The 25866-nt window shown below is 45.6% G+C and overlaps 1 protein-coding gene across 1 annotated transcript in view; it reads left to right on the top strand.

Annotated features, from left to right (window-relative positions):
• TBC1D9 (TBC1 domain family member 9) overlaps window positions 1–25866 on the top strand; it is a 108335-nt gene that overhangs the window by 38665 nt on the left and 43804 nt on the right. The window contains exons 2-5 of the mRNA XM_084756184.1: window positions 6779–6889; window positions 16866–16984; window positions 24161–24389; window positions 25010–25271. Coding sequence (XP_084612310.1) covers window positions 6779–6889; window positions 16866–16984; window positions 24161–24389; window positions 25010–25271 — 721 coding nt within the window. The remainder of the gene's footprint in view (window positions 1–6778; window positions 6890–16865; window positions 16985–24160; window positions 24390–25009; window positions 25272–25866) is intronic.

The raw sequence follows: 25866 nt of genomic DNA, 5'->3' as shown, positions 1-25866 counted from the left end.
CCAGCACTCAGGGAGGCAGAGGCAATCAGATCTCTATGAATTTGAGGTCAGCTTCGTCTACAAAATGAATCTAGAACAGCCAAGGCTACAGGGAAACCCTGTTTCAGGGAGAAAAAAAAATCCCCAAAGCCAAAAACCTAAATCAATCAATCAATCTTGTTGGGGGTGTCTTGGAGAAACACACCATCAGGTTCTTGGATAGACTAAAATCATTGTGTCACCTTTAAGAGTAGTTCTGTAGTATCTAATAAGGGTTGGGGATGCACTCACTCTGGCACCCAGCAAATCCATCCCAAAGAAATGTGCTCATGTGCTCAAGGCTTTATTATCCAGAGTCTAGTTGCATGGCTATTATTTCTTTAAAAGAGGAAGGGAGTGGGGGATAAATCCAAACGCCCTTTACTAGGAAAATGAATGCCACGGCATAGTTATGTAGGGAAATATTGCACAGCTAAGGTAAATTAATCAAATTTATTGGAAGCTTTACAAATTATTGTATAAGTAAGTTGAGCAGTATCTACCTTCCTTGTGGCTGGCAGTGCATTGGCCTCGAACCCACTATGTAATCAAGGATGACCTTGAATTTTCCATCCTCTTGTCTCCCCCTCCCAGTGCCTGAGATTACAGATGTGTGCCACCATCCTTGCTTATGCAGTTATGGAGGCACACTTATCAACTGAACTACATTCCCGGCCATAGGTTATCTACTCTTTTTTTTTTTTTAATCTTAAATATACGTTACAAAACACATCAGTGTTAACACATGTACACACACACACACACACACACACACACACACACACACACACTGTCCAATGAAAGTTATATAGGGTCTGGAGAAAGAAGGAACTAGGCATGTAGGACCCCAAAAGCACCTTACTGTGTGTGTTACACTGTCTTCCTTTGAAGATACAAACCACAGCAGATGAGAAAGAATATTGAAAGGACCAGAGTGCTCCATGTGGTTTCCAAGTTCTTAATCTTTTTATGGCTCATAATATTTTATTAAACAATAGTTTGTCACACCTTCAGCCTCTCTCTAGGGTAGGAGCTATTTTTCTTTCTGGGTTCAGAAGTAGGCACACAGACATGAAGGAAATACGTGGCCAGGACATGAGCCAAGGCTGAGCCCACTCCCGTCCCTTCTCACTGTCACAACCTCGTCTCAGAAGAAAGAGCGGAGGGGGAGGGGGCTGAGGGAGCCTCAGATCCTCCCCAGCCTTGTGTAAAGCTGCCTGAGATCATCCATAGAGTGATGGATGTCACCAGCACCTTCCTGTGACACGCACACTCTCCTGACACATCCCTGCACCCCACACACACACTGTGGGAGGACCATAGTCCAGCCACCACGCACAAGTCCCAGCCAGTGCTCCAGAGGTGGAAGGGGACACACACCCTCCAGTGACCTCAGCCAAGGGAAAGAAAGGTTAAGAGCATCACTTCCCGGTGTTTTCTGAGTCTTCTGTTCAGTAAGATGCTTCTGAGCCCAAGGAGAAGGAAGACGCAGACAGTAGTTATTTTGAGGGCCATAATTTGGTTTTGTTATCTCAGGCGATTAAAGATTGTTTAACAGCAGAAATAGCAGACCAGAGCAGCTGTTCAAACAGTGCTTTGTGTGGGAGATGATGACGGTGCAGGGTTTGACAGCCACTCCCGAGTCTGAGTAAGAGGATTTCTAAGAAAAGTCCAATTGCTGCTGCCTCTGCCTCTTCTTCTCTTCTTCCTCCTCTTCTTCCTCCCCTCCTCTTTCCTCTCCTCCTCTTCCTCCTCCTCTTCCTACTTCTCCTACCCCCTCTCTCTTTCCTTTTCTTCTATCCCTCTCTTCCTTTCCTCCCCAACTTCCCGTCTCTTTTGGCTTTTTTTTTCCCCCTAAACCAGAGTATCCATCTTCTAATATTTTAAAGGAACAGGAGGTGGATATAGGAGCCTTGACCTGCATCAATCAAGCTTAGACAACATTAGTATAATTTACTTAGACTTTAAAGAAATTACCTACCTTATTTTTCTATCAAACACATGCTCGGGATTTCCTGGCTTCCAATCAAAGTGCTTGAACCTGTGGGCCCTGCAGAATCAATTGGGCCCATCTGCCAGGGAACTGCCTGTGAGGAGGATGGAGATGTGCAAGGCTAGGTGCACAGATATTTTCCTTTCTTTCTTTCTTTCTTTCTTTTTTTCTTTCTTTCTTTTTCTTTTTTGGTTTTTTGACACAGGGTCTCTCTGTGTTAGCCTTGGCTGTACTGGATTCACTTTGTAGGCCAGTCTGGCCTTGAACTCACAGCAATCCACCTGCCTCTGCCTCCCAAATGCTGGGATTAAAGGAGTGCACCACCAACACCCAGCTTGCTTTGAATTTATTTTTTTATTTTTATTTATTATTATGTATGCAGTGCTCTAGCCAGAAGAGAGCATCAGATCACATTACAGATGGTTGTGAGCCACCATGTGGTTGCTGGGAATTGAACTCAGGACCTCAGGAGGAGCAGTCAGTGCCCTTGACCTCTGAGCCATCTCTCCAGCCCCTGCTTTTAATTTCTTAAAGCAAAAGCAAAACAAAACAAAAACAAAACAAAACAAAAAAAAACCTGATTTAAAATTTCTAACTTAGTGAGATATTCCAGTATTATACTGCTTATATAAAATATTGCAACATGGATCCTGCAGTAAGAATACACTGCCCGGCTATATTGGTGTATTTTTATATGTTAAGTATTTGTTAGTTTTTATCTAATTCTTAGTGGAAGGTGGCGGTGCTGGTGTGAAGGCCGACTTGAAGTCGATGAGCTGATAAATCTAGTCAGCCCTCACTCTGTGTTCTACTTCAGGCATTTTCTGTATCTCTGATTGACACCTTGTGCTGTAATTAAACTTGTGATACTGGGAATGGATTTTAATTGGTGCCTTTGGGGTGATCAAGATATGAGTTTGGCTTTTCTAGACGCCTTTCTTTTGTGCTACAGAGCACAAAGCTTTAGTGACCCGATAAGGATGGAGAAACTGAGTCCTGGGGGTAGGGAGTGAAAGCCTCCAGGCCCAGGGCTGCCAGCAAGCACTGCTCTCCATGGACTTGGCTTGCCCATGGGAGGGCATCTGTCTATAATGTTCCATGGACTTGGCTTGCCCATGGGAGGGCATCTGTCTATAACGACGCTCCTTAGACTCAGTGGCTGGTCCCCTGCCTCCAGCTCTCTGATCTCAACCTGAAGTCTGTGGGTCTGAAAACAGACACGAGAGAGTTGCAGGAGGCTGGGCACCACCTCCTGTTTGGACTCCAGCATACAGTTATTAGTGGCACAGCTGGACTCCTCATCAACAGCTCTCCTGACCCCGTGCGGGATTTCCGGCTAGCGCGGGGAGAGAACCGCTTTTCTCAGCCAGCTTTGCTTTTCGCCCCTCCTGTTGCTGTACTTGGCCACCTGTGGATAGTAAAAATAACTAGCTGTCTCCAGAAAATTCGAGTCACAGTACAGCAAGCAAAAATGCATTTGTCAATGGCATTGTGTAGAAACCTTACCCAAACTTTGAAGGATCCATAAATTTTGTTTTATTGGTTTTTCAAGACAGGGTTTCTCTGTATAACAGCTCTCGCTGTTCTGGAACTCTCTCTGTAGTACAGGCTGGCCTCGAACTGACAGAGATCCACCTGCCTCTGCCTCCCAGTGCTGGGATTAAAGGCGCGCACCACCACCACCTGGCTCATAAATTTTATTTTTTATTTTTAAAGAGTTTTTAACATATTTCATCTAGTTCAGAGAAAACTAATTTCCATTTTTAAAAAAGTTGTATTTTTTTATATTCTTCCCTCCCTCTCCCCTCCCCCTATATATTCAGATCAGCTGATGACGAGTGTGGTTTGCAGGGAGTCTAAATGGGTGCTTTGCCCTTGGATGGTGACCAAGGACAGGCGTAGGCCTTCCCTGTGGTCTCCCTCACTCACTCGGCCGCCTTGATGAATAATTCTAGTTCAGGAAGCCATGTGCTGCGGCGGTCATTTTACGACTGAGGAAATGAGACCAGTGGGACCTGGCACTGAGCTTTTCTGCACGAGTTGACTACTCCATAGCTCTCTCTAGCCCTCGGGCTGCCAGAGCCAAGCAGAGATGGTCTGTGGGGTGCTGTGTGCGCCAAGGTGCTGCTTGGTGTGCTCAGAACCACAGCACAAGACACTGTTGGAAAGTGTCGTATCAAGAGAGCCTCGTGGTGGTATTTTCTGCAGAACACACAAGTTCTACCTCTACAGAGCTTCCTGGGAGCTTCACTGAAAACTCAGTCAAGTAGACACCGGAAGCTGCACAACAGGAGAAGCAGAGGCAAGATGGCCACCTCTGGTGCAAGGCCAGTCTCGCTTTTCAGTTTGAGTTTGAGGCCAGCTGGAGCTGCATCTGGACGCCTCATCTGAATACCCTTTTTCCACACACAATAGACAAATTAAAGTTAAATAAAAAGTGCCATGCCCCACTGGGCACAGTGACACATGCCTGTAATCCCAGCACTTGGGGCGACAGAGGCAGCTGGATCTCTGTGAGTTCGAGGCCAGCCTGCTCTACAAAGCGAGTCCAGGACAGCCAGAGCTCCACAGAGAAACCGTGTCACCAAAGTGTCATACTGTAAGATTACTTTACTCTTCTGAGTCTTTTTGTTTGTTTGTTTGTTTGTTTTCTCTTCTTGAGACAGGGTTTCTCTACGTAACCTTGGCTGTCCTGGACTCACTCTGTAGACCATGCTGGCCTTGAACTCACAGAGATCCGCCTGCCTCTGCCTCCCGAGTGCTGGAATTAAAGGCGTGCGCCACTACGCCCGGCTACTCTTCTGAGTTTTAATTGCCCCTTCTGAGGACAAGCTCTACTGTATGTTGGATCCTAGGTAACTTTGGGCTAATTCGAGACATGTAAATGGTGGGAATCGCTTGCGTCAACTTCAGTCACTATAATGAAATGCCAGAGGTCATTTAACTTATAAAACAAAAGGTCGACCAGACCAGACCATTTCTTTTTTGGCAGATGAACAGACTGACAACTGTAAGAGCACATCATAGAGAAAATGTTTACCTCACAGTCAGGGAGAGGTAAGGAAGTGAGGGACAAGGGCCCTCACAGTCCTTTAAAGGCCCTGGTAGCCTAGACATCTCTTAGGACCCATCATCTAAAGGCTCCAGCATCTTCCGAGAGTGCTACCCTGAGGACCAAGCTTTTGACACAGACTTTGGGTGACACCCAACCAAGGCATACAACCTCTGTTCTCGACTTAGTTACTCATTCTCAGGAAAGAGACTTGCTGCGTATATCGCTGGCCTCCAGTGGATCCGTGGAGGACACTTGTCCACACGATAGCAGGCATGTTTCGAATGTATTCTAAACGTAAAGCGTAATTTATGAAACCTTGTAGACTTTGTGGGTGTGGGTCCCCATCTGCCCATTCTTGGGTTGTTTGTTGTTGTTGTTTGTTTGTTGTAGACTAGGGTAGGAAACCTGTGGTGTGTGATGCTGGTCTGGAGTAGATAAAGGGGGCATTGGATGAAAAGTGGTTGAAAGGCATATGCGCTCACAGCAGGCTCTCACTTTGTCATCCCCACACCTGACAACTTGGCTTAGAATTCTGAGATGTGCTGACAGACCAAAAAGAGTATGTGTCCGCCCAGCACTGACTGGTCTTGAACCAGGTCACCAGGACAGTGTCTCCTTATGGGACACCTCCCAGCTGCTTCTTAAGAGAGCGTGTGCCTTGCAGACATTTCTCTTTGTGCCAGCAGATGACTAAGACCCCTTATTGTGTGGTCACACTCCTCTGGACTTGGTCCATGTTAGCAGGTTTCCCTGAGGTTGGGGTTGGCTCTGTGCCAGTCTCTCCATGAGGATAGCCACACCCAAAAGTTAGCTTTGTCCTACCAGGAATATGTGACCTGGTCCTCAGCCTTAATGAGTTCTGAGCAGGCTCCCATGACCTGTGGCTATAGCGAGGATGTCACAGATGGCCAAGGGCCACTACATGTGAGACTCTGCCTCACACCAGCTCACTCTTTAACACCCTTAATGTCGGCATGACTTTCCTCCATTGAAGGTGCCTGGCAGACCCTTAGACCCTCAGGGCTTGTCTTGCACACCGTAGGAAGTTAGTAGTTTGAGCTGAGCTGTGTTAAAGTTCTCAATACAAGCTAGGCGTGGTGGCGCACGCCTTTAATCCCAGCACTCGGGAGGCAGAAACAGGTGGACCACTGTGAGTTCGAGGCCAGCCTGGTGTACAAACCAAGATAACATAGAGAAACCCTGTCTTGGAAAAATATATATAAAATAAAGTTCTCAATACAAAAGAAAAGTCCTCCAGGTTAAAATATATCCTGACACACCAAGGTAGACACTCATGCCTGACACCCATGGCTTTGTCCAGTTGCTCAGGCAGAGAAGTCTTTCAGAGCCCTGAGGGACACATAGCATGGATCAGGCATAAAGACAGCTAGAGCAAAGACCTCAGCGTGTGAGTCCTGAGGGCTTTTCCTATTAACAGGCATCCATGAGAAGCACGCTCTGCCGGGGACTGTGCTAGGATGCTAGCTGCATGCGCTTCTGGAACCTTCCATTTCCCTGCTCCTGTTCCTCTTGGAGATCACTAAAACAAGTACTGTAGAGCCAGCGTCCTGTAAGATGAAAGCTCTGTCCAGGTGCCCTGCCGTGGGAGACGGCCATCAGGAGATCCAGCTGGAGGGCCATGCTCACACTGATGATCTGGGCTTATGCTGTGGAAATCCTGACTTATTTGTTTCCCATTTCTCTTTCTTCAGGCCTTCTGGTGGGTACCCTTGACGTAGTATTGGACTCCAGTGCCCGTGTCGCACCGTACCGGATCCTTTACCAGACTCCAGACTCTCTAGTCTACTGGACCATCGCCTGCGGTAAGTCCCAGTAATCTGTGATGCACATGTTTGCAGAAAAACAAAAAACAAAAACAAAACTTCCAAGTAGCTGCGGCTTTGCAAGGAATGTGCTTGCTGAGTGCGATCTCTTGACAGTTTAGGGCAATGAACGTTGGTCACTTAGCACCAAATTGTTGGGGGCCTGCCACGGTAAAGTTTCTGGCTCTGAAGTCTGCAGCCTCCATCTGGCATGAGGGAGCACACAGTCAGCTGACCAGGGAGGAGTGAAAGGTCCAGCCCAGCCACGAGTGGCACATCGCATGGCTAGAACTGCTCGTGAATGCTGCAAGGGAGCGGGGAGAGAAGAGGAAGCTGGGGGGTCCTTAGATGTGCTTACTCAGTGACTCTTGGTGTATCATCACATTGGCTTGTATAAGTGAGATTGTTTCTCTCTTGATAGTCTCTGTGGTGCCCTGTGCTTAAAACAGGAGCAAGCAGCCCTGCTAGTGTTGAATCTGTCAGAGTGGCTAAGGCATTTACAGTCACTGTTTACTTGTGGCCACTAAAAACAGCAAGAGTGTCAGTTCACTGTTTTGTTTGTATTCTTTTATTTTGCCCCCTTTTAATATTTTACATTAATAGGCTCAGGTTTTTTTTTTTTTAAGATTTATTTACATATATAGATGAGTGCTCTATCTGCATGTACACTTGCACACCGGAAGAGGGCACCAGATCACATTATAGATGGTTGTGAGCCACCATGTGGTTGCTAGGAACTGAACTCAGGACTTCTATAAGAACAACCAGTGCTCTTAACTACTGAGCCATCTCTCCGGTCCAATAGGCTCTATTTAGGATATTTTTGCATTTGTAGGAAAATCAGACAGGTAGTTCAAACACCTTCCACTGCGTACAGCTCCTACCCATCGCTCCCATTTGTTATTAATATCCCACTACAGTCAGTAGTAATATAAAACAGACTAATATAATATAAAAGAAAAGGCCACCGTTTGTTAAGAATTCTGTAGATCTTCCCACTGCTTTTTTTTTCTTTTTGTCCTGAGATGACACCAGTAAACCATACTGTGCCATTGCCTCTTAGGTGTGTCGTGGCTGTAGAAGTTTCCTAGGCTATCTTGCTTGTGATGCCCTTGCCATTCTTGAAGGATATAGTTTAGTGGTGCATTGTGGGATTGCTCCTTTGTTGTGCTATTTCTTTATCTATTGCACTCCTGGGGACTGGACCTAGACTTCATCCTTACCAGTATTCCAGTAGGAAGCTCAGGGAAGTGTCTTGTAGGCTGCGTTGGTGGTTGATGGGGAAAGTTGGGAAGCAGTCTAGAATAAAGTTAAAACTGCCACTGGAGCCTAGAGAGTAGAATTTAAAACCAAGACAGGTCAAATATGAGGCACCAGAGTACATGTGAAAGTCAGACCCCACTCTCCACTCAGCTGTGGAGAATGTCCTGTCCATTGGATAGATCTGGGTAGGGGTTTGAAGTTTATGGCCTGTATTGTCCTTGGCTGGTGCCATAGTTTGAGCAGGACCTCTGGGCCCAAATCTGCCTATCATAATGTTCTTCTTGTAGGTTACCACGTCCCCTGGATGGGGAGGCCTGGGGGCACTCAGAGGAAGGATAGCAGGCTACCAAGAAGAGACTTGATACCCTATGAGCATATACAGGGGGAGGAAGTCCCCCTCAGTCATAGTTATAGGGGAGGGGAGTAAGGGGAGAATGGGAGGGAGGGAGGAATGGGAGGATACAAGGGAGGGGATAACAGTTGAGATGTAATATGAATAAATTAATAAAATAAAAATTAAAAAAAAAACAAGACAGGGCTGAGGAGATGACTAATAGATAAAATGCTTAGTAAAAGCCCCAGAAATGGATTTTCCTAGAATCCACATAAGAGAACCGCAGTGACGTACACACTTGTAATGCTAGTAATAGGGACGAAGAGGCAGGCCGGTCCCTGGGGTTCACTCCTTGGCTGCACAAGACCAGTGAGAGAGACCCTGCTGGACAGGACCCGAGGAACAATCCCTGATGTTGTCCCCTGGCCTCACAGGCATGCACATGTACCTGTACATGCATTTGCATATTCATGAGTATGCTCATATGTACACACACACACACACACACACACACACACACACACACACACACACACAAGACATTAAAGATCATGGGGAGCCATTAGAGCTCTTGACTTTGAGGATGTGACACCCTGGCTGCCTCCTCATTTACCACCCCACACCCCCGCCAGTTCATTTCTTGCCTCCCAGGTGCTTTAGGGACCCCATAGAGGCAGAAGTTCTCAAGGACTTGGATCCCTTTGCAGGCTTCAGGGCATCTGGTCCCCCAGGGCAGGTTTCAGCGCTATGAGAGCTGCCTTGTGCCTCAGATTTTCTTGCCCTTTCCTGCTCACTGCCTGACATCAGGGCTCTCAGTTGGCTTCTGGACCCTGGACCACGGCCGTTCCACAAAGCAGCTCTTCCATGAACTCATGGGAGGAACCTCGATCTACAAAGCTGAGTTGCTCCATAATTATTTGCTGAGCCGAGGCTGAGGAACAGCAGGCTGAAATTGCCCATGGCATAATTTACACCCCCCAAAAGATGCACCCTCACTTTTCTAGTAAGTAGTGCCTATCACAAGTGCACAAACTCATTGTAATAAACACAGGATGGTTTCATCTTTTATGTATATTGATTACCCATAGAGGTAGCCCAGATTCCTTACAAAAGACTCCAAGGAAGTGGCAGCCATTACACCCACTGATTACTCTTTCTTAAGTGATTCTTCAATGTGTTCCAACTTGTGTTTGAAATCTGAGCTACTAGTTTTAAAAAAAACAGAAGCTCCTACTTCACAAACATTTCTCCAATATGCTGACCTTTCTGCTTTGTAATTTTAATGTTAAACTGCAGAGTTGGTATTTGGTAGGGAAATATGTCAAAGGCTTTTAAATGTACATGTATTTCATGAATTACTGTAAGAGAAACTTCAAGAGAAAATTGGGTTCTGTGGTGTTTTGAATAGGAATGGCTCCCATAGTCTCATGTGTTTGAATGCTTGGTCCAGAGAGAGTGGCACAATTAGGAGCTGTGGCCTTGTTGGAAGAAGTGTGTCACTGTGAGGGAGGGCTTTGGAGTCTCCTATGCTCAAGCTATGGCCAGTGCGACACACAGTCTCCTTTGCTGCCTGTGGAACTCTTGGCTCCTTCTCTAGCACCATGTCTGCTTGCATGCTGCCATGTTTGTTACCAAGATGACAACGGACTAAACCCAAGTAAGCCAGCCCCAGCTAAATGTTTTCCTTTATAAGAGTTGTTGTGGACATGGTGTCTCTTCATAGAAATAAAGCCCTAAAACAGAGTCACTTCCTTGTTAAGCCAAAAGATCACAAAGCCCTGTCCTATGTGGCACTTAAGTTACTTATGAGAGTGAGTTGAGTTAAGAGATCCATCAACCATCCATGTCTGCCATCCATGCCTTGACATGGACCACTCTCTGTAGACCAACAAGATGCTGAGCCTTGACATGGACCACTCTCTGCAGATCAGCAGGGCTCTGAGCTGTAAATCCTGGGTATATGACTTGCCTTGCATTTGAGACAGAAAATGAAACAAGTAGAATGTTCTGGGTCTGTATAACTATAGCTTACTGCTAAAGTGGTGACCACATGACGTGGAGCAGTGTTAACTGTACTGTTTGATGGACCACCTCACCTATCACACAGCCCTGGACAGAGCTTTAGGTTGGTTGCCCATTGATTCAGTCTAACTTTTCTTTGCCAACCCAGAATCTCATCAGGGTTTTTTTCAGGCATTTGGTTTCAGAACTGACAGGTCCGTCAGACATCACTCCGTCACCCATCATGTTTTAAGAGGGAAAGAAGGTACAGTGTCACATTCCCAATTATAACTGGCTTTGTGGAGCTCCAGCCTCATCTTCACATCCCTGTGCTCTGTTCTAGCACCATGTAAGCAGCACCACGCTGGCTTCATGATTAAACATTCTTTTAGTCTGTAGCTGTAAGACCCAGAGAGTAATTAAACATTGCTAATGGTTCTGTTCCTGTTATTTGGTACAGTAGACAAAAAAAATCAGGTTATTAATTTTCCTTCCACATGAGAGAGACAATATGGGCATTAACAGGCATTTGTAAAATCATTGTTTCACCCTGTGTAGTTCAAAGAGACTATTCTTGTATGTGTGCATGTATGTGAATTTTCATGTGTGTGCAGGTGCAGGTGTGTGAGTGTGTGCACACATATGTAGGCATGAATGTGAGGTTGTCACTCCTCAAGCGTTTTCAACCTTGCTTTCTGTGGCCTTGTTTCTCATTAGCCTGAGGCTCCCCAGGGTAACTTACGCTGGCTGGCTAGTGAGCCCCACGAATCCACCTGTTTCCGTCTCCCCAGTGCAGGGATTCCAGACTTGTACCTCCATGCCCAGCTTCGGTCCTGTGAGTTCTGGGAGACTGAGCTGAAATCCTCACGCCTCAAAACAAGGCAAAAGTATGACCATCCCAGTCCTCAAGGGCTGTGCTTATATCTTTGGGAATACAAAAGCTTGAAAGAAATATTTTTTTGCTTTTTTTTTCTTCAAGTAATATATGTTCATTACAAAACTAATAAAATATAGATTTAAAAAATTAAAAAGGAGAAAGCTGTACTAGCATATCAGAAGCCATCAAAAATTTCAGACCCAAGAATATAGACACATACTTTAAATACTTTGTACATTAACATTTATAGGTAAATATTTATGTGTATGATGTGTGTTTACTATATACATTTATATGGGTGTATGCTATGAATGTATTATATAAATATATAATGTATACACATAAGTATTCTAAAGCAAATGAAAAGTACAGTATTGAAAATATTTTTCTATATAAATAAGATGTATTTTTTGCAACGCTGATATCAATAGGTACTGACTTATTGAACATATGACATAATTTAACTTGTCAATATGCTTTTCTTAAAACTCTAAGCTTGTTTACTTTGCTGCTGTATTTTGAGCAGCCTACTATCAGTAATGGTTGTCTTAGCTCAGTCTCTGGCCAGACTTTTATATCACCTCAGGATAAAAGTATAGGAATAGGTACTGGGAGCCAAAGAACATGCAGGTTGGCTCAGTGAGGTGGCTCAGTGGGTAAACACGCTTTCTGCTGAGCAGGTGACCTCACTTAGATTGCCAGGATGCACGTAATGGAAGGAAAGAACCAACGCCCACTCGTGACACCTCCAACACACACACACACACACACACACACACACACACACACACACACACACACACACAAAGAGAAAGGGTATTCAAGAAAGAATGTGCATGTTTAACATCTCCTGCCAATTGCCATCCAGAAAGATAAGACCTTACATTCCCACCATGGGGGTGACCTAGCACGTAGTAAAGAATGCCAGCCACCTTATGGCCAAACTCAGACATGGAGTTCCCAGAGCTCTCTTCTCTCAAAGTGATTACAGGATGACAAGCATATTGTTAGGAGCCGTGAGAGATTAGAAGCAGTTACGTAAGCAGCTCACGGTCCGTGCGCGCAAGGCGTTGCACAGGCATGCTTTCCTGTGGTGATCTGGGCACTCTGCAAGCCAGACAGCAGGGTGCCAAGGGCAGCAGAGACCTGCAGAGGACATGCTACTCGGCAGTCCTGCAGCTGCTGATTTCTTTATGTCCGCGTGTGAGAAGGTAGAAACCTTTTCAGAGTCCTGTCTCAAGGCAAGGCGTGGTGCTCTGCTGCTGTGCGTGGTGATCACAGCAAAGCAGCTCCCCCAGGGCTTTCTGTGCCCTAGGTCCATGCTAAAGATGTGCCACATGCCGTCATACTTAATCCCCTGCACGGACCAACATAGCAAGTGTCATTACCTACATAGCGCAGAGAAGGGACCTGAAGCAGCAAGAAGCTTACAGCACACAGCATCCTAACACAGGAGTGTGACGTGGCAGAGGTCCGAAGCCACCAATGCCTTTTTATAAACATTTAAGTCACGCAGGATAAAGTTGCTCTGTGGGTCTGTCTCAAGAGCGTGCCGTGGACGCGCAGACACATTTTTCCACTGGGTGAGGAGTCAGACCAGAGTGGTTAAATGCTCTCCGTCATCTCACACACAGAGCATTGAACATTTGCCCAGGCACAGGTGTGAGACCCACCGGTGACAGTTTATGAGCCCGTGCCATCTTTTAGAAATTAATGTCTACACAACCTGAAGGACATCAGGTGTGGGCCTTAGTTTTTCTCAGCAGAGCTTTGTCTGGGTGACCTGCCCCCTGAACTCTTGTCTTTTTTTTTTTTTCTAGCTTAGTCCAGACAGCTCAGCTTATTTTTCTTGCTCTGTTTGATTAAATGGGATCTTTCCAGAAAATTAGCAGCCAAGCCCTTTCTGTCACTCTTGAGTTCAAACGCATTTTACACAAACTGCTCCATGAGCAGACCAGAGCCTGTCAATCATGGCAAAAGAGCTTCCTGTCAGGCCACTTCAAACAGCAATTATGGTGTTATGACTGGGCGTGAGAGTGGCGTAGGTATATATGGAGGTCAGAGAGCAACACCTTGTGGGTCCTGGGGAGTGAACTTAGGTCACCGGGTTTGGCAGCAAGTGACATTAACTGCTGATCCATCGCACATGTACACCCATTCACAATTTCTGAGACCATCTTTCCGTGTAGTACTGGCTGGCCTCAAACTCACAACAATCCTCCTGCCTGAGCCTTTTACATGTTGGGATTATGGGTAGATGCTTTGTCAAGTCAATGTGTACATCCGCACACTATTCCTACTGCGGACATGGGTGTGATAGAGCTGTACATAAGGACCCCTGGGTAAAGTAAATATTGAAAGCAGTCTGAAGCTGTGCAAAGCTACGACACATCTGTTCTGCCCTAAACCTTAAAGCAGATAAAAGTTCTCAACCCATGACAAGCAAGGAAAGCTCAGGTTGGGCAGAGCCAATGGCTTGGACCACATAGGTGTAACAGGGAATCTAAATATTGGGCTGAAGAGATAGTCCAGTCAATAAACTGGATGACAGTACAAGCCTGATGACATGGACTTAGTCCCCCAGCATTCGTGTGATGGATGTATGTGTGGTGGAATTGGACCTGTAATCCAGGCATGGGGAAGAGGAGAACCCCAGCCTAGCCTCATTGATTAGTCCCATATGTAGTGTTTACTGTCAACGTGACAGCTCTAGAGTTACCTGGGAGATGGGCCTGTGGGTATGCTTGTGTGGGATTCTCTTGATTATGTTGAGGGGAGAGCGCCTGCCCACTGTGGGTGGCACCATTCCCTAGCTGAGGTTCTGGACCATGTAAATAGGGAAAGGGAACCGAGCCACAGCATCACATCCATCACCCTCCGGTTTAGACCGTTGGTGAGACCTACGTCAGCTTGCTTCTCTGCCATGCCTCACTGAACCCTTGACTGTGAGCTAGAATAAGCCTCTCTCCCTTAGGTTGCTTTTGTCAGAATAGTGTCACGGCAATAGGAAGAGAAACTAAGAAAGTGTTTTCCAGGCCAAAGAGAGAGCCTATCTGAAAACTAATGTAGATGGTGCCAGAGGTGTGATGCCCAAGGCTGACTTCACACACACACACACACACACACACACACACACACAGAGAGAGAGAGAGAGAGAGAGAGAGAGAGAGAGAGACAGAGACAGAGACAGAGACAGAGACAGAGAGAGAGACAGAGAGATAGAGAGACACAGAGAGACAGAGAGACAGAGAGAGACAGAGACAGAGACAGAGACAGAGACAGAGACAGAGACAGACAGACAGGCAGAGACACAGAAACAGAGAGAGTGTGTGTGTGTAAATGTCATAGTGTGATTTCTTGTAAATGACAAAGCGTGGTAAGATGCCATTCAAGAAGCAGCCCTCCATTGCTTAGCCACACCCAGCTTCTGACACATTTGTGATGGGCATACAATGAAGCACATAAGAGGCAGAAGCAGAGGCTGGGAGCTGTACAGGACTTGCAGTCCTGGGCATCTCTCAGAGAGCCTCTTTTCTAAGGATCAGTACATCTGGCCATGTCAACAGGCGCAGATGGTACTGCAGGATGGAGGACACTTAGTTGGTGTTCACTCTGCAAGGTGCCCTTGATACTGTAGCATCTCACAGCCCATGGTGTTAGTGACCTTGACAAAGAAGGGTTCGGGTTTTCAGTGAGAAATTCACAGTTCAAAAAGATAACCAGAGTATGGGAGGCCCAGGGGTCTGTTTTTTTGTTTGATTGTTTTTGTTTGAAAATTTTTAAAGAAAAATTTCCAATTATTATTTAAACTTATTACTCAAAGAGTTAAAAAAAAAAACCTCTGTCAAACTCCTCAAGTTGGCTAGTTTCCCAAATATTCCAAACAATCATTACACTGCATTAGAAGGAATTCCCTGCTTTCTAAGCTGTGTCTACAGACACCCTCCCTGATAGTCTCCACGAGGCTGGTCTGAGGTGGGAAGGAGAGAAACAGCATGCATTGTTGTTTATATGTGTTCATTTTACCTGTAGAGAATTTGAGATGGATATTAAAAACTGTCTGAAGATGGCCAAGTAATGCTCGCCAAGTGGAGGGCCCCAGGTTAGCTTGAGTTCCAGGTATTGCCACAACATTGTGTGGCCCTCACACTGCTTTCTCACGTGTTTGCCCTTGGCCCAGAGCCACGGAAGATGCCTAGGGTGCAGAAGACCTGGTCTTTAGGGCTCACACAACGGCTGCACTGGGAAACCTTTTCACTATCCTTTATGAGAGCATCATTTTTACAATTTCATCGTTTGTGGAAATCCTTGGGATTGAACACACGGGCCTTGCACATGTTAGCTGAGCACCCGCAGCAGCCCCGCATAGCCTCCATTGTCAGCCATGTCAGTGTCTAGTCCTAAAGTAAAGGAATGTGAACGTGGGTTCCTCTTTTCGTTTTGTCTTTCCTCCGACAGCGGCCCTGAAGTCCCTTAAGCACGCCTGTCAGTGCTAGTGATGTTTTAATTCAGAGACCAGAGATCTGAGTACAACTGCAGATAACATTCGCATCTCTCACCTTTCTTCCTTCGTTGGAAACCAACTTGTGCTATCTCGAATGACTTGTGACAAAGAATGGAGAAGATGCGCATCCTTGAGATCTCCATTAAGAGATAACTTTAGAATCTTAGGCAACACCCAAAGAACTGAGGAGACCACAAGCTCGCTCCTCAGTGTGGGGACAGGAAGCGCATGCAGTGGAGATGTGTAACCGGGCAGACCATCTGTAAAGCTGTTTTTCCTCCCATAAGATCGTGATGGAGGAGATCTGTTCCAGCAGCATCTAACCTCATCCTGACGCTCATCCTGTTATGCCCTGCAGGGTAGTTACACATATTGCAAGGCTACACGGCTTACCTGGAGGTTTCCGAGTGAGGTGACATGTGTTTCTTAGCAGCTGACAGGAATGTAGTGACGTGGTTGGAGGCTTCAAGTATGGCCCTCACCTCTGTGTTTCAAGGCAGCTGTGCTAAGGAGGGGTGGCCACCATCGTCTGCGACGGGCCATTTTCATGTGTCATTCGTAATTGAACAAGGCTCATTTTTGCCTAGTGTGTGAGATGACTCCATAATATCTCCACGGGCACACCGCAGCTCCCCCAGTGTTGGAGCTTAGCCACAGAAAGCTCTCACACCACAGCAAGATCTATGTGGCCCTGTAAAGTACATATTCTAGAAGGGAGAAGAAAGAGCTAAACTCCCAGTTCATAAAGATCCATGCAGTGTATGTGGCTTCGTCAACTCTGAACCAGTCTCACCTTCTGGACTGACGTAGTTCGAATGGTCTGGAGCACAGAACTTGCTCTTGGGTATCCTTGTACCTGTTGTCTCGTGTGTCTCTTCTCTGAGGGTTAAATGTCAGAATTCTGGGAATGGCAAACAGTCTCCTTAGCCGGAGTTGAATGCTGGTGACGTAAGCTGAAACGTGACATCTGTTTGCTGTCTTCTCTGCATTTGTGCAGGTGGTTCCAGGAAAGAGGTCACTGAGCACTGGGAATGGCTGGAACAGAATCTTTTGCAGACGCTCTCCATCTTCGAGAACGAGAATGACGTCACCACATTTGTAAGAGGAAAAATACAGGTAGTAGCATTTCCCTTTCCTTTTGGATGGATGGTATTGAAATACGTAGCGTGCAGCCTGGCGGTGGTGGTGCATGCCTTTAATGCCCAGTACTTGGGAGGCAGAGGCAGAGGCAGAGGCAGAGGCGGAGGCAGGTGGATCTCCGTGAGTTCATGGCCAGCCTGGTCTACAGAGTGAGTTCCAGGATAGCCAAGGCTACACAGAGAAACGCTGTCTCAAAAAACATGAAACAAAGCAAAAAGAAGAAAGAAAAGGAAAAAGAAAAAGAAAAAGAAATATGTAGTATGAGTGTATAAAACTATCAAAGGATAAAAAAAAATTTTAAAAAAATAAACCAAAGCCTTTTTATTGGAAAAATCTAGAATTTCCAGAAATACTGAAAAAAATAAGAAGTGTATATAACCAACTTGTGTACCCTTCACTGAGGCTTAGCTGATACCATTCCAGCCCACTGGCTTAGGATTCTTAAGACTGACTAACAATTTGAGAGGAGCGTCCTCTAAAATCCCTCAGTGTGTGTTTTCCAATAGTGATATATATAAAAAAATAATAATAATAAACTAAACATTGTTTAGCAATGTATATAAATGTGTCATTATTACATCACTTTAATATTTAACATATATTCTAATTTTAAAATAGATGTATTTATTTTACATGCAGAAGTGTTTTGCTTGCATGAATGTATGTGTGCCATGTGTAGCCTGGTGCTCTCCAAGGTCAAAAGAGGACATTGGAGGCCCAGGAACTGGAGCTACAGATGCTCCTGGACGCCCCCAGGGGAGCTAAGAACTAAATCTTGTCTGCTGCAAAAGCGGCCGTTGCTCTTAACTACTGAGCCATTTCCCTGGTCCCGTGTATTCTGATCTAAGTGGGGTTGGTCAAACCCTTGATGGCTCTGTTTTTTCAGTCTGTGAGGGAATTGAATTTAGTTTGCATCCCTTTAATCTCCTTCAGTCTGGAGCATTTCCACAGCTTTTCCTTATGTCTCATGACATTAATGTTGTTAAAGTGTGCTCTTCTGGTTTTCATAAGAGGATGTTTCATCTGGGGTTCTGTCAGGCTCTCTCTACGATTGAATTCAAGTTTTACCGTCATGGATGGAGGGCTACATAAGCTCAGGCTATTGTGTCCTGAGGCACTCGGTAACTCATCTGCCACTCACTGGTGTTACAAACACATTCAAAGCATTGTCCAAATGTATGCAGAATTCATAGTTTATGTTTACAAATAATGCTATTTCTGCAGGAAGCCATTTTAGATCATAAATACCCCATCCTGGGATCATCTTCTCCATGGTGGTGTAGTATCCATTAATGACTTAAAATTTTGACTTGTTCTTCAGTGTGATAGCTTGCAAATGATGGTTTTAGTAAAACAGGAAATCGTTGTTGTTGTTGTTTTCGAGACAGGGTTTCTCTGTGTAGCCTTGGCTGTCCTGAGCTCACTTTGTAGACCAGGCTGGCCTTGAACTCACAGCAATCCTCCTTCCTCTGCCTCCCGAGTGCTGGGATTAAAGGCGTGCGCCACCACGCCCAGCTGCAACATTGTGAAAAAAAACTTATTTAGTAAGTAAGGGGGATCCTAGGAAGTGATCTCACAGCAAGCTGCTCATAAACTCCAGTAGAAAGGTCCACTTCGTCTTTCTTCTTCTTGACTAAACCCTTCCGTGAGCACGAAGTAACGGAAGCAGGAAGTTCGTTGTCTTTAGGGTCTGCTGTGTTTGCAGGAGGGAGCTGAAGTTGAAATAGGCCTTGTACAACCCTGAAACTAAACAACAGAAGAACACACACCGTGACCCCAGCCTGATTCTCACGCCCAGCCTTCCCTCAGAGTGAATGCGCAGTGTCTGTTGCGGATTCCCTATTAGAGACCGGAAGAGACCTAAGAAAAGGGACGGGGTAGCACGCTGGCAAAGGCCAGTTAGAGGCAACTTTGTGATCGTGTGTGTGTGTGTGTGTGTGTGTGTGTGTGTGTGTGTGTGTGTGTGCATATGCGTGTGTTTGTGCGCACCACGTGTAATAATCGAGAGTAGTGTTGATGAAAGTCTGATTCTATGTGCAATTCATGTGTGTGACTCTAGAGAGCAGGAGAATTTCTAGTTATATCATGTATGAGGAGCTGCATGAAAGAGAGCAGCCAGCTGGGGTGGAGAAGACTCACAGACACGGAGCAACATAGGTAACCAGCCCCCCCCCAGTCCTGAACCAGGGGCCCCCACAGTCCTGAACCAGGGGCCCCCACAGTCCTGACCAGGGGCCCCCACAGTCCTGACCAGGGGCCCCCCACGGTCCTGAACCAGGGCCCCCCACAGTCCTGACTAGCGGCCCCCCAGTCCTGACCCAGGGGCTCACCACAGTCCTGAACCAGGGGCCCCCCACAGTCCTGACCAGGGGCCCCCACAGTCCTGCCTCTAATACTGTCATCTCTGGCTAATGCATAAAGAAAGAGGCAGAGGAAGAAACCAGAGCTTCCAAGGGACAATAGTTAGATGACAAATGAAGGAAGGACAATTTATGCCAAGTGGTTTCTCTTCTCACTACATTAACTATGTGGAGTTTGTTTCCCTGAAGCCATTCATGAGGAGGGAGTTCCCATTAATGCAATTATGCGTGAAAGAATACCATTCATGCGCGAACGGGTGCCTTACTGGTTCACGGGTTGTCCGATAATTAAGGGAGCTAGCAGGCTTCTTCTTTTATGAGATCTAATTAACTGTTATGCATTATAAATGCAATCGTTGACTATACAGGCAACAGGAATTCGAGAGCCACACATAGCATTTTTTTTATACTTGCTTCTGGATGTTTCACCACGTTGATCCTAACGGTGGTATTCCATGCTCCTGTGACTTTGGACTCTGCTCTTGGTTGCCTTGACCAGTATCTACCATATTTATACAACCACAGTTGTTTTAATAACAGAACACAACTCCATTATTAACTTTACTTTGTCTTCCTAGAAATTACCTCTGCTTCTAAACCAGCAGGGATAAGCAGACACAAATAAAAGTAGATTTATCACTTTAGTTCACATGGCATTTGCCACAAACTATATTTCTCCAGGCTCCTTTGGGATGGAGATTAATAAGATGAAGTAATTAAAATACTTTAATAAGGCAAAGGATTTTAATAGACCTTAAGTATATGTTATTATGTCAGAATCCTCGTATGCTTGCTTTCACGCTTACAATTTTTAAAGACTTATTTTTATTATTCTAATTATGTGTATGTGCTTGTGTCTGAGTGTGGGGTATGTGTGCACAAGTGCAGGTGTCTGCAGAGCTGGAGTGACAGGGAGTTGTGAGCCACCTGATATGTGTGCTGGGAGCTGAACTTGGGTCCTCTGAAAGAGTGGTACTTGCTCTCTAAGAAAAAAACAAAAACAAAAAAAACCCCTGTTTTCTTTTCTTCTCTTTTTAAAGATGTATTTATTTATTGTTATGCATATGTGTATACCTACAGCCCAGAAGAGGGCATCAGATTGCATTATAGATGGCTGGGAGCCACCATGTGGTTGCTGGGAATTGAACTCAGAACCTCTAGAAGAACAGCCAGTGCTCATAACCTCTGAGCCATCTCTCCGGCCCTGTAGTGTTTGTTCTTAACCTGAGCATTGTTGAAATGGCCTTGAAGTTTAATGTCTTAATGTTTTAATTTTTTGTCCTTAATTATGAAGCTAAGCATTTTATTGTGTTTTTTTTTTGTTTGTTTTGTTTTGCTTTGTTTTGAGACAAGGTCTCACTATGTAGTCTGAGCATGTCTGGGACTTACTGTGTAGATTAGGGTGGTCTTGAACTCACAGAGAGCTCTTTATACCTCTGCCTCCCAAGTGCTGAGATTAAAGCATACAACACAGAGGCTGCTTGGCCAGCCTCTGGTTTACCAAGTTAATTTCACTCTTTTAATACACTTTTACATATTTAAATTAACATTGGGCATCTGACCTCTTAGATACATGCAATTTCTGACATTGTGAGGAGCTGTTGCCTAGAGCCTGAGTGACTTGTTTTAGATGGAGTACAACACACAGAATTTAAAGGAAAGAAATATTCTGTCCCCATTTTCCATCAACCTGGCCTCCCAGCTGAACACACACGGGAAAGCCAAGGAAAGCTCTGGCATTCCAGACTCTCTTTTCTAAAGGTGGGGAAGTTGGAAGTGGGAACTCTCGGTTGGTCTGTTGATGAATGCACACTAAGCGCCATCGTGCTTCAAGCTACCATTTCTTAGCTTTATATATTCATAAATCTGTTCATGCTTAAAAACATTTTTAAGTTTAAGCGAACATTCTAGATGTTGATATTTAACACAGTGTTTTCGTACCCAAAAATACAGGGCCATACATGTGGTCTGGTGTGCATCACTTAGAGTTGTAACGTTCTTCCTATTCTGACTTTGGAAAGAGACCTGCCCGTGTTGGTCCAGACCAAGACATAAAAGCCCACTTGAGGTTTCCCAGATGATTCTAGGCCACTGGGGTTGCCTAGGAAACGCTGATGCCGCTTCCTATCTTCCTATTACTGGATCTTCCTTCTCTTAGTTGTGTGTGCTCTCTCTTTTGTTCCTTCTTCTTCTTCTTCTTCTTCTTCTTCTTCTTCTTCTTCTTCTTCTTCTTCTTCTTCTTCTTCTTCTTCTTCTTCTATTGTTGTTGTTGTTGGAAATGGTCTAAGGCTGTAGCCCAGACTGTTACTATGTAGCCCAGGCTGGCTCCAAACTCATCAAGCGCCTTCTGAAGTCTTCCCACGCAGGGATGAAATGGCCTCACGCTGTCTCTGGTTGTCTGGTGTTCTTCATGCAACTCTCTAGTGAAGGCTGCTCATGCCTCGAGTAACCTAGGCCTGCCCCCTTGGCCTCCATGGAACTCAGCATCTCTGTTGAGCTGTTCCTTGGGGAGGGGGGGCGGGGTAAGTAGCAGAACTAATTAAAGGAAAATGATCATATCTGAGATATTCTCCAGGAAAAGAGTTGCCACTTCTGACGCCAGCCAGACTGCTGGCCTTGGTGATGACAGACGGAGTTCACAGCTAGACACTTAAAAGTACGGCTCACTCTGGAACAATGTAGCTGCACAATCCACAGCTGGAATCAGACAATAAAAAGCTAAGAATGGCTCTTTAAGATGTATTCTAACTTGGGGACACAACATATCCTCCTCTAAGAGTATTGCACTGAATACCTTCCAGGTGTTAGGTCTCAGTAAAATGTTCAAGACACTCTTGTTCGTGTTAGAACTCATATTTAATGGTTGAGGAAAATACAAACAGAATCTTTCCACCAATGTGAGTTGAAAGAGTATAGAGCTGAGGACCTTTAGGTGGAATTAAGTGTCTCTTGGTTTCACAGGGAGGAAATGTTGACTTGGGAGGCTGATGGTCAGGGAGTGACCTTATGGCATGGATTTGGCTCTGGCCTCAGTAGGAATGTTGTTGTCAAGTCTCCGTTTTAGAACATGACTGTAAAAACCTGAGTGGGGAATCTTGACAGGAAACCACTGTAATAATTCTGGCCTGTGTCGAGAGTCTGTTTGCCGTTGGCTATGTGTCCAAGATTTTCAGTCACTTGAGTGGTGAGGATACTTTCCGGAAGACAGAAGCCTTCCCTTCTGCTGGGGTCCCTCATTGCCACCTCAGCAGGCCACAGCGGGGAAGGTGTAGCAATGGCCATAAAATCCAGGGAATGCTTTCAGTATACAGAGCAGAGACCCACCAGTGCTAGTGTGAGGGGAGGAACCCTAGTTGGGAAATAGGAATTAATTAAGCCAGACTTGGAGGTTGGTAAGGTGACTGAGACACACACAGAGGGACTATCAGGATGACGTGACCACAGAGGAGGTGAGAGAGTTTTAAACGTTACATGTAGGCCCCAAGGGCACCTCTATCTGACTGAGGCAGAGTTCTCATGGGAAACTATTCAGATACTGTACAACCAAGGGAAAAAGTTACAGTGTTGGTTAGATTCAAAATGAACATGGCCCAGGATTTTTAGTGTGACAAAAGTGGCAAACTGCTTAGGTTACGGATAATAAGAATTGTGTAGTCAAATTATTTTTTAATTGGTTTTATTGTTTTTATATGAGTGTTTTGCATATGAAAGACTGTCCTGTGTGTCACGTATGTGCCTGGTGCCTGTGGAGACCAGAAGGGGAAGCTGGGTCCCAGGCAACTGTAGTTACGAACAATTGTAAACTGCCATGTGGGTGCTGGGAGTTGAGCCCAGTCCTCTGCAATACAAGTGCTCTTATCAGCTGAGCCATTGCTCCAGTTTCTGAAATCAACGTGTGTGTGTGTGTGTGTGTGTGTGTGTGTGTGTGTGTGTGTGTGTGTGTGTGTTGTCCTCTGTGTGACAGCGCCCCTGTGGAGCTAAGAGGACAACTTTCAGGAGCCTGTCTCTCCTTCCACCGTGTGGGTCCTAGGAATTGAACTCAGATCTTCAGACTTGGCAGCAAGTGCGTTTAGCCACCGAGCCATCTCTCCAGCCCTGGGAGCTCCTCCTCTAAAGGTGTACAGGGACAGTCTTCATGGAAGTACAGACATCTGGTTACCAAAAATTTTCAGTATAGGATTTAATCAGACCAGTTACTTGCTATGCAGACATTATATCTTCTGTTCAGCTGTCAAAGAATCTAGTGTCCTGTTAATTTCTGTTCTCATATCCACTTGTCTTCAGCTCAAATGACTCCTGAGGCAGTGGGTCTCTGGACAGATGCCCATTAGTGACTTATAGTCAGTGTCTCCTTCTATGGTGAATTTTGGTTTTGTTTAAAATAAAAATCCAGAAATTGACTCTGTCATTATGTACTTAGTAAAAATTAAGCTTGATTTCCTTATGTTAAAATAAAACAGCTTAGTTTCTAGTGAGCATAAGAAATTAATGAACACAAGTGGACATGCAATAAAATCCTTTGACAGTCTTTTAGTACACAAGTGCTACTAGTTAATTGGCCGTGCATGGAGGCTTTCAGGAAGCTGAGACAGGAGGATCACAGCGAATTCAATGCCAGGCTGGACTGCACAGTGAGTTCCAGGCCAACCTGGAACTTTCCAGAAGCCTAGGATTTGATGGGTTGCCTTTGAAGAGAATTGGTCATTGAAACAAATCTGGTCTTAAGAAGTGTTTCATTCCAGTATGTCCATCTGCAGTCATAATCCCATCTGTTTGCTTTATCCCCGATTAGGGCATCATTGCCGAATACAACAAAATCAACGATGTGAAAGAAGATGATGACACGGAGAAGTTTAAGGAGGCCATCGTGAAGTTCCATAGGCTGTTTGGGATGCCTGAAGAAGAGAAACTTGTCAACTATTATTCTTGCAGCTACTGGAAGGGGAAGGTCCCTCGGCAGGGCTGGATGTACCTCAGCATCAACCACCTGTGTTTTTCCTCCTTCCTAATGGGCAGGGAAGGTGAGTGCTCTAGTGTTTTAGTGGGAACTCTTGGAAAGTCCACCGAGGCTTCCCCCGAACCCATAGAGCAAATCAGAATACCAAAAACATGTATGTAGGGGTGAGTCAAGACTGTTTATCCTGATGAACTCAACTATTTTCAATTCAACAAGTGCAAACAAATTATTCATTGAGTATTCAAGGATCACTAAAGGTGTAGTTGATTTAGTAGGCATGACTTTGGTCTAACAATTCTGATCCCAGGGTTTATGTAACACAAATTACATCTAACAAATGAAGTTAAGCCAGGCGTGGTGGCGCACGCCTTTAATACCAGCACTTGGGATGCAGAGGCTGGCAGATGGCTGTGAGTTCGAGGCCAGCCTGGTCTACAAAGTGAGTCCAGGACAGCCAAGGCTACACAGAGAAACCCTGTCTCAAAAAAGCAAAAGCAACAGCAAAAAATAAATAAATAATAAAGAAAGAAAGAAAAAGAAAAAATAAACCCCTAACAAATGAGACAATAAAGAAAGATCGGGAGCTCAAACGAGTTGGGCAGGTTGGGCAGCAGGGCTGCGAGCTTACAGTAGCTGGAAAAGCAATGAAGTAAGTGTTGACCCAATCTTGTTGCCCCTGTTCAGCCAAGCTAGTGATCCGGTGGGTGGACATCACTCAGCTGGAGAAGAACGCCACGCTGCTTTTGCCAGATGTGATCAAAGTGAGCACACGGTCCAGTGAGCATTTCTTCTCCGTGTTCCTCAACATCAACGAGACATTCAAGCTGATGGAGCAGCTTGCCAACATAGCCATGAGGCAGCTCTTGGACAATGAAGGCTTTGAACAAGACCGGTCCCTGCCAAAGCTCAAGAAGAAATCTCCAAAGAAAGTCTCTGCTCTGAAACGGTGGGTGAGAAAAACTTTAGAACTCAGGGACAGAACACTTTTCAGTTCACCCAGGCGCTGAGCTCTGACCAACTTCCAGCATGTGATCACTCTCCTGAGGGTAGATACGACAGGGAAGGGAAAGGCTGCCTGAGCCATGCCAGGCCAGTGAGAGAAGTAGACTTTAGCACTTCCGCTGCCTCATAGTGGGGTCTCTGCTAGTTCTAAAGACGGAGTGCAGTGGGCCCACACTGACCTCCAGTGACCTCTCACTGGAGCCACTCTGAGCTTGGCTCACGGTTACAGAAAGATGCACATTTGGGACAGACAGATGGACACAGAGGATGCCCAAGAGGGAAAGACCCAGAGCAGGAGGTCAGCAGCCAGGGCGTGGGGTGGGGAGCTGCACGGAAGCCTGGAAAGGTGGGTGTGGGAGGAGAACCAGGAGGGGGTGAGAGAAAGCCGATGACACCTTTTGATCGCCCATCCCAGAGACGGAAAAATGAGTCTAGGAAGAGTGTGTCCAGAACACACGAGAGGTCAGTTTTGATTATGTTGAGTGGAGTTGCCTCCAGGACATCAGGATGGAGATCTCGTGCATGAAAAGTGGAAAGCA

The sequence above is a fragment of the Acomys minous genome (genome assembly GCF_964271855.1).
Source record: "Acomys minous genome assembly, chromosome: 14".
Lineage (NCBI taxonomy): Eukaryota > Metazoa > Chordata > Mammalia > Rodentia > Muridae > Acomys > Acomys minous.
This window is presented reverse-complemented; position numbering and strand designations above follow the sequence as displayed.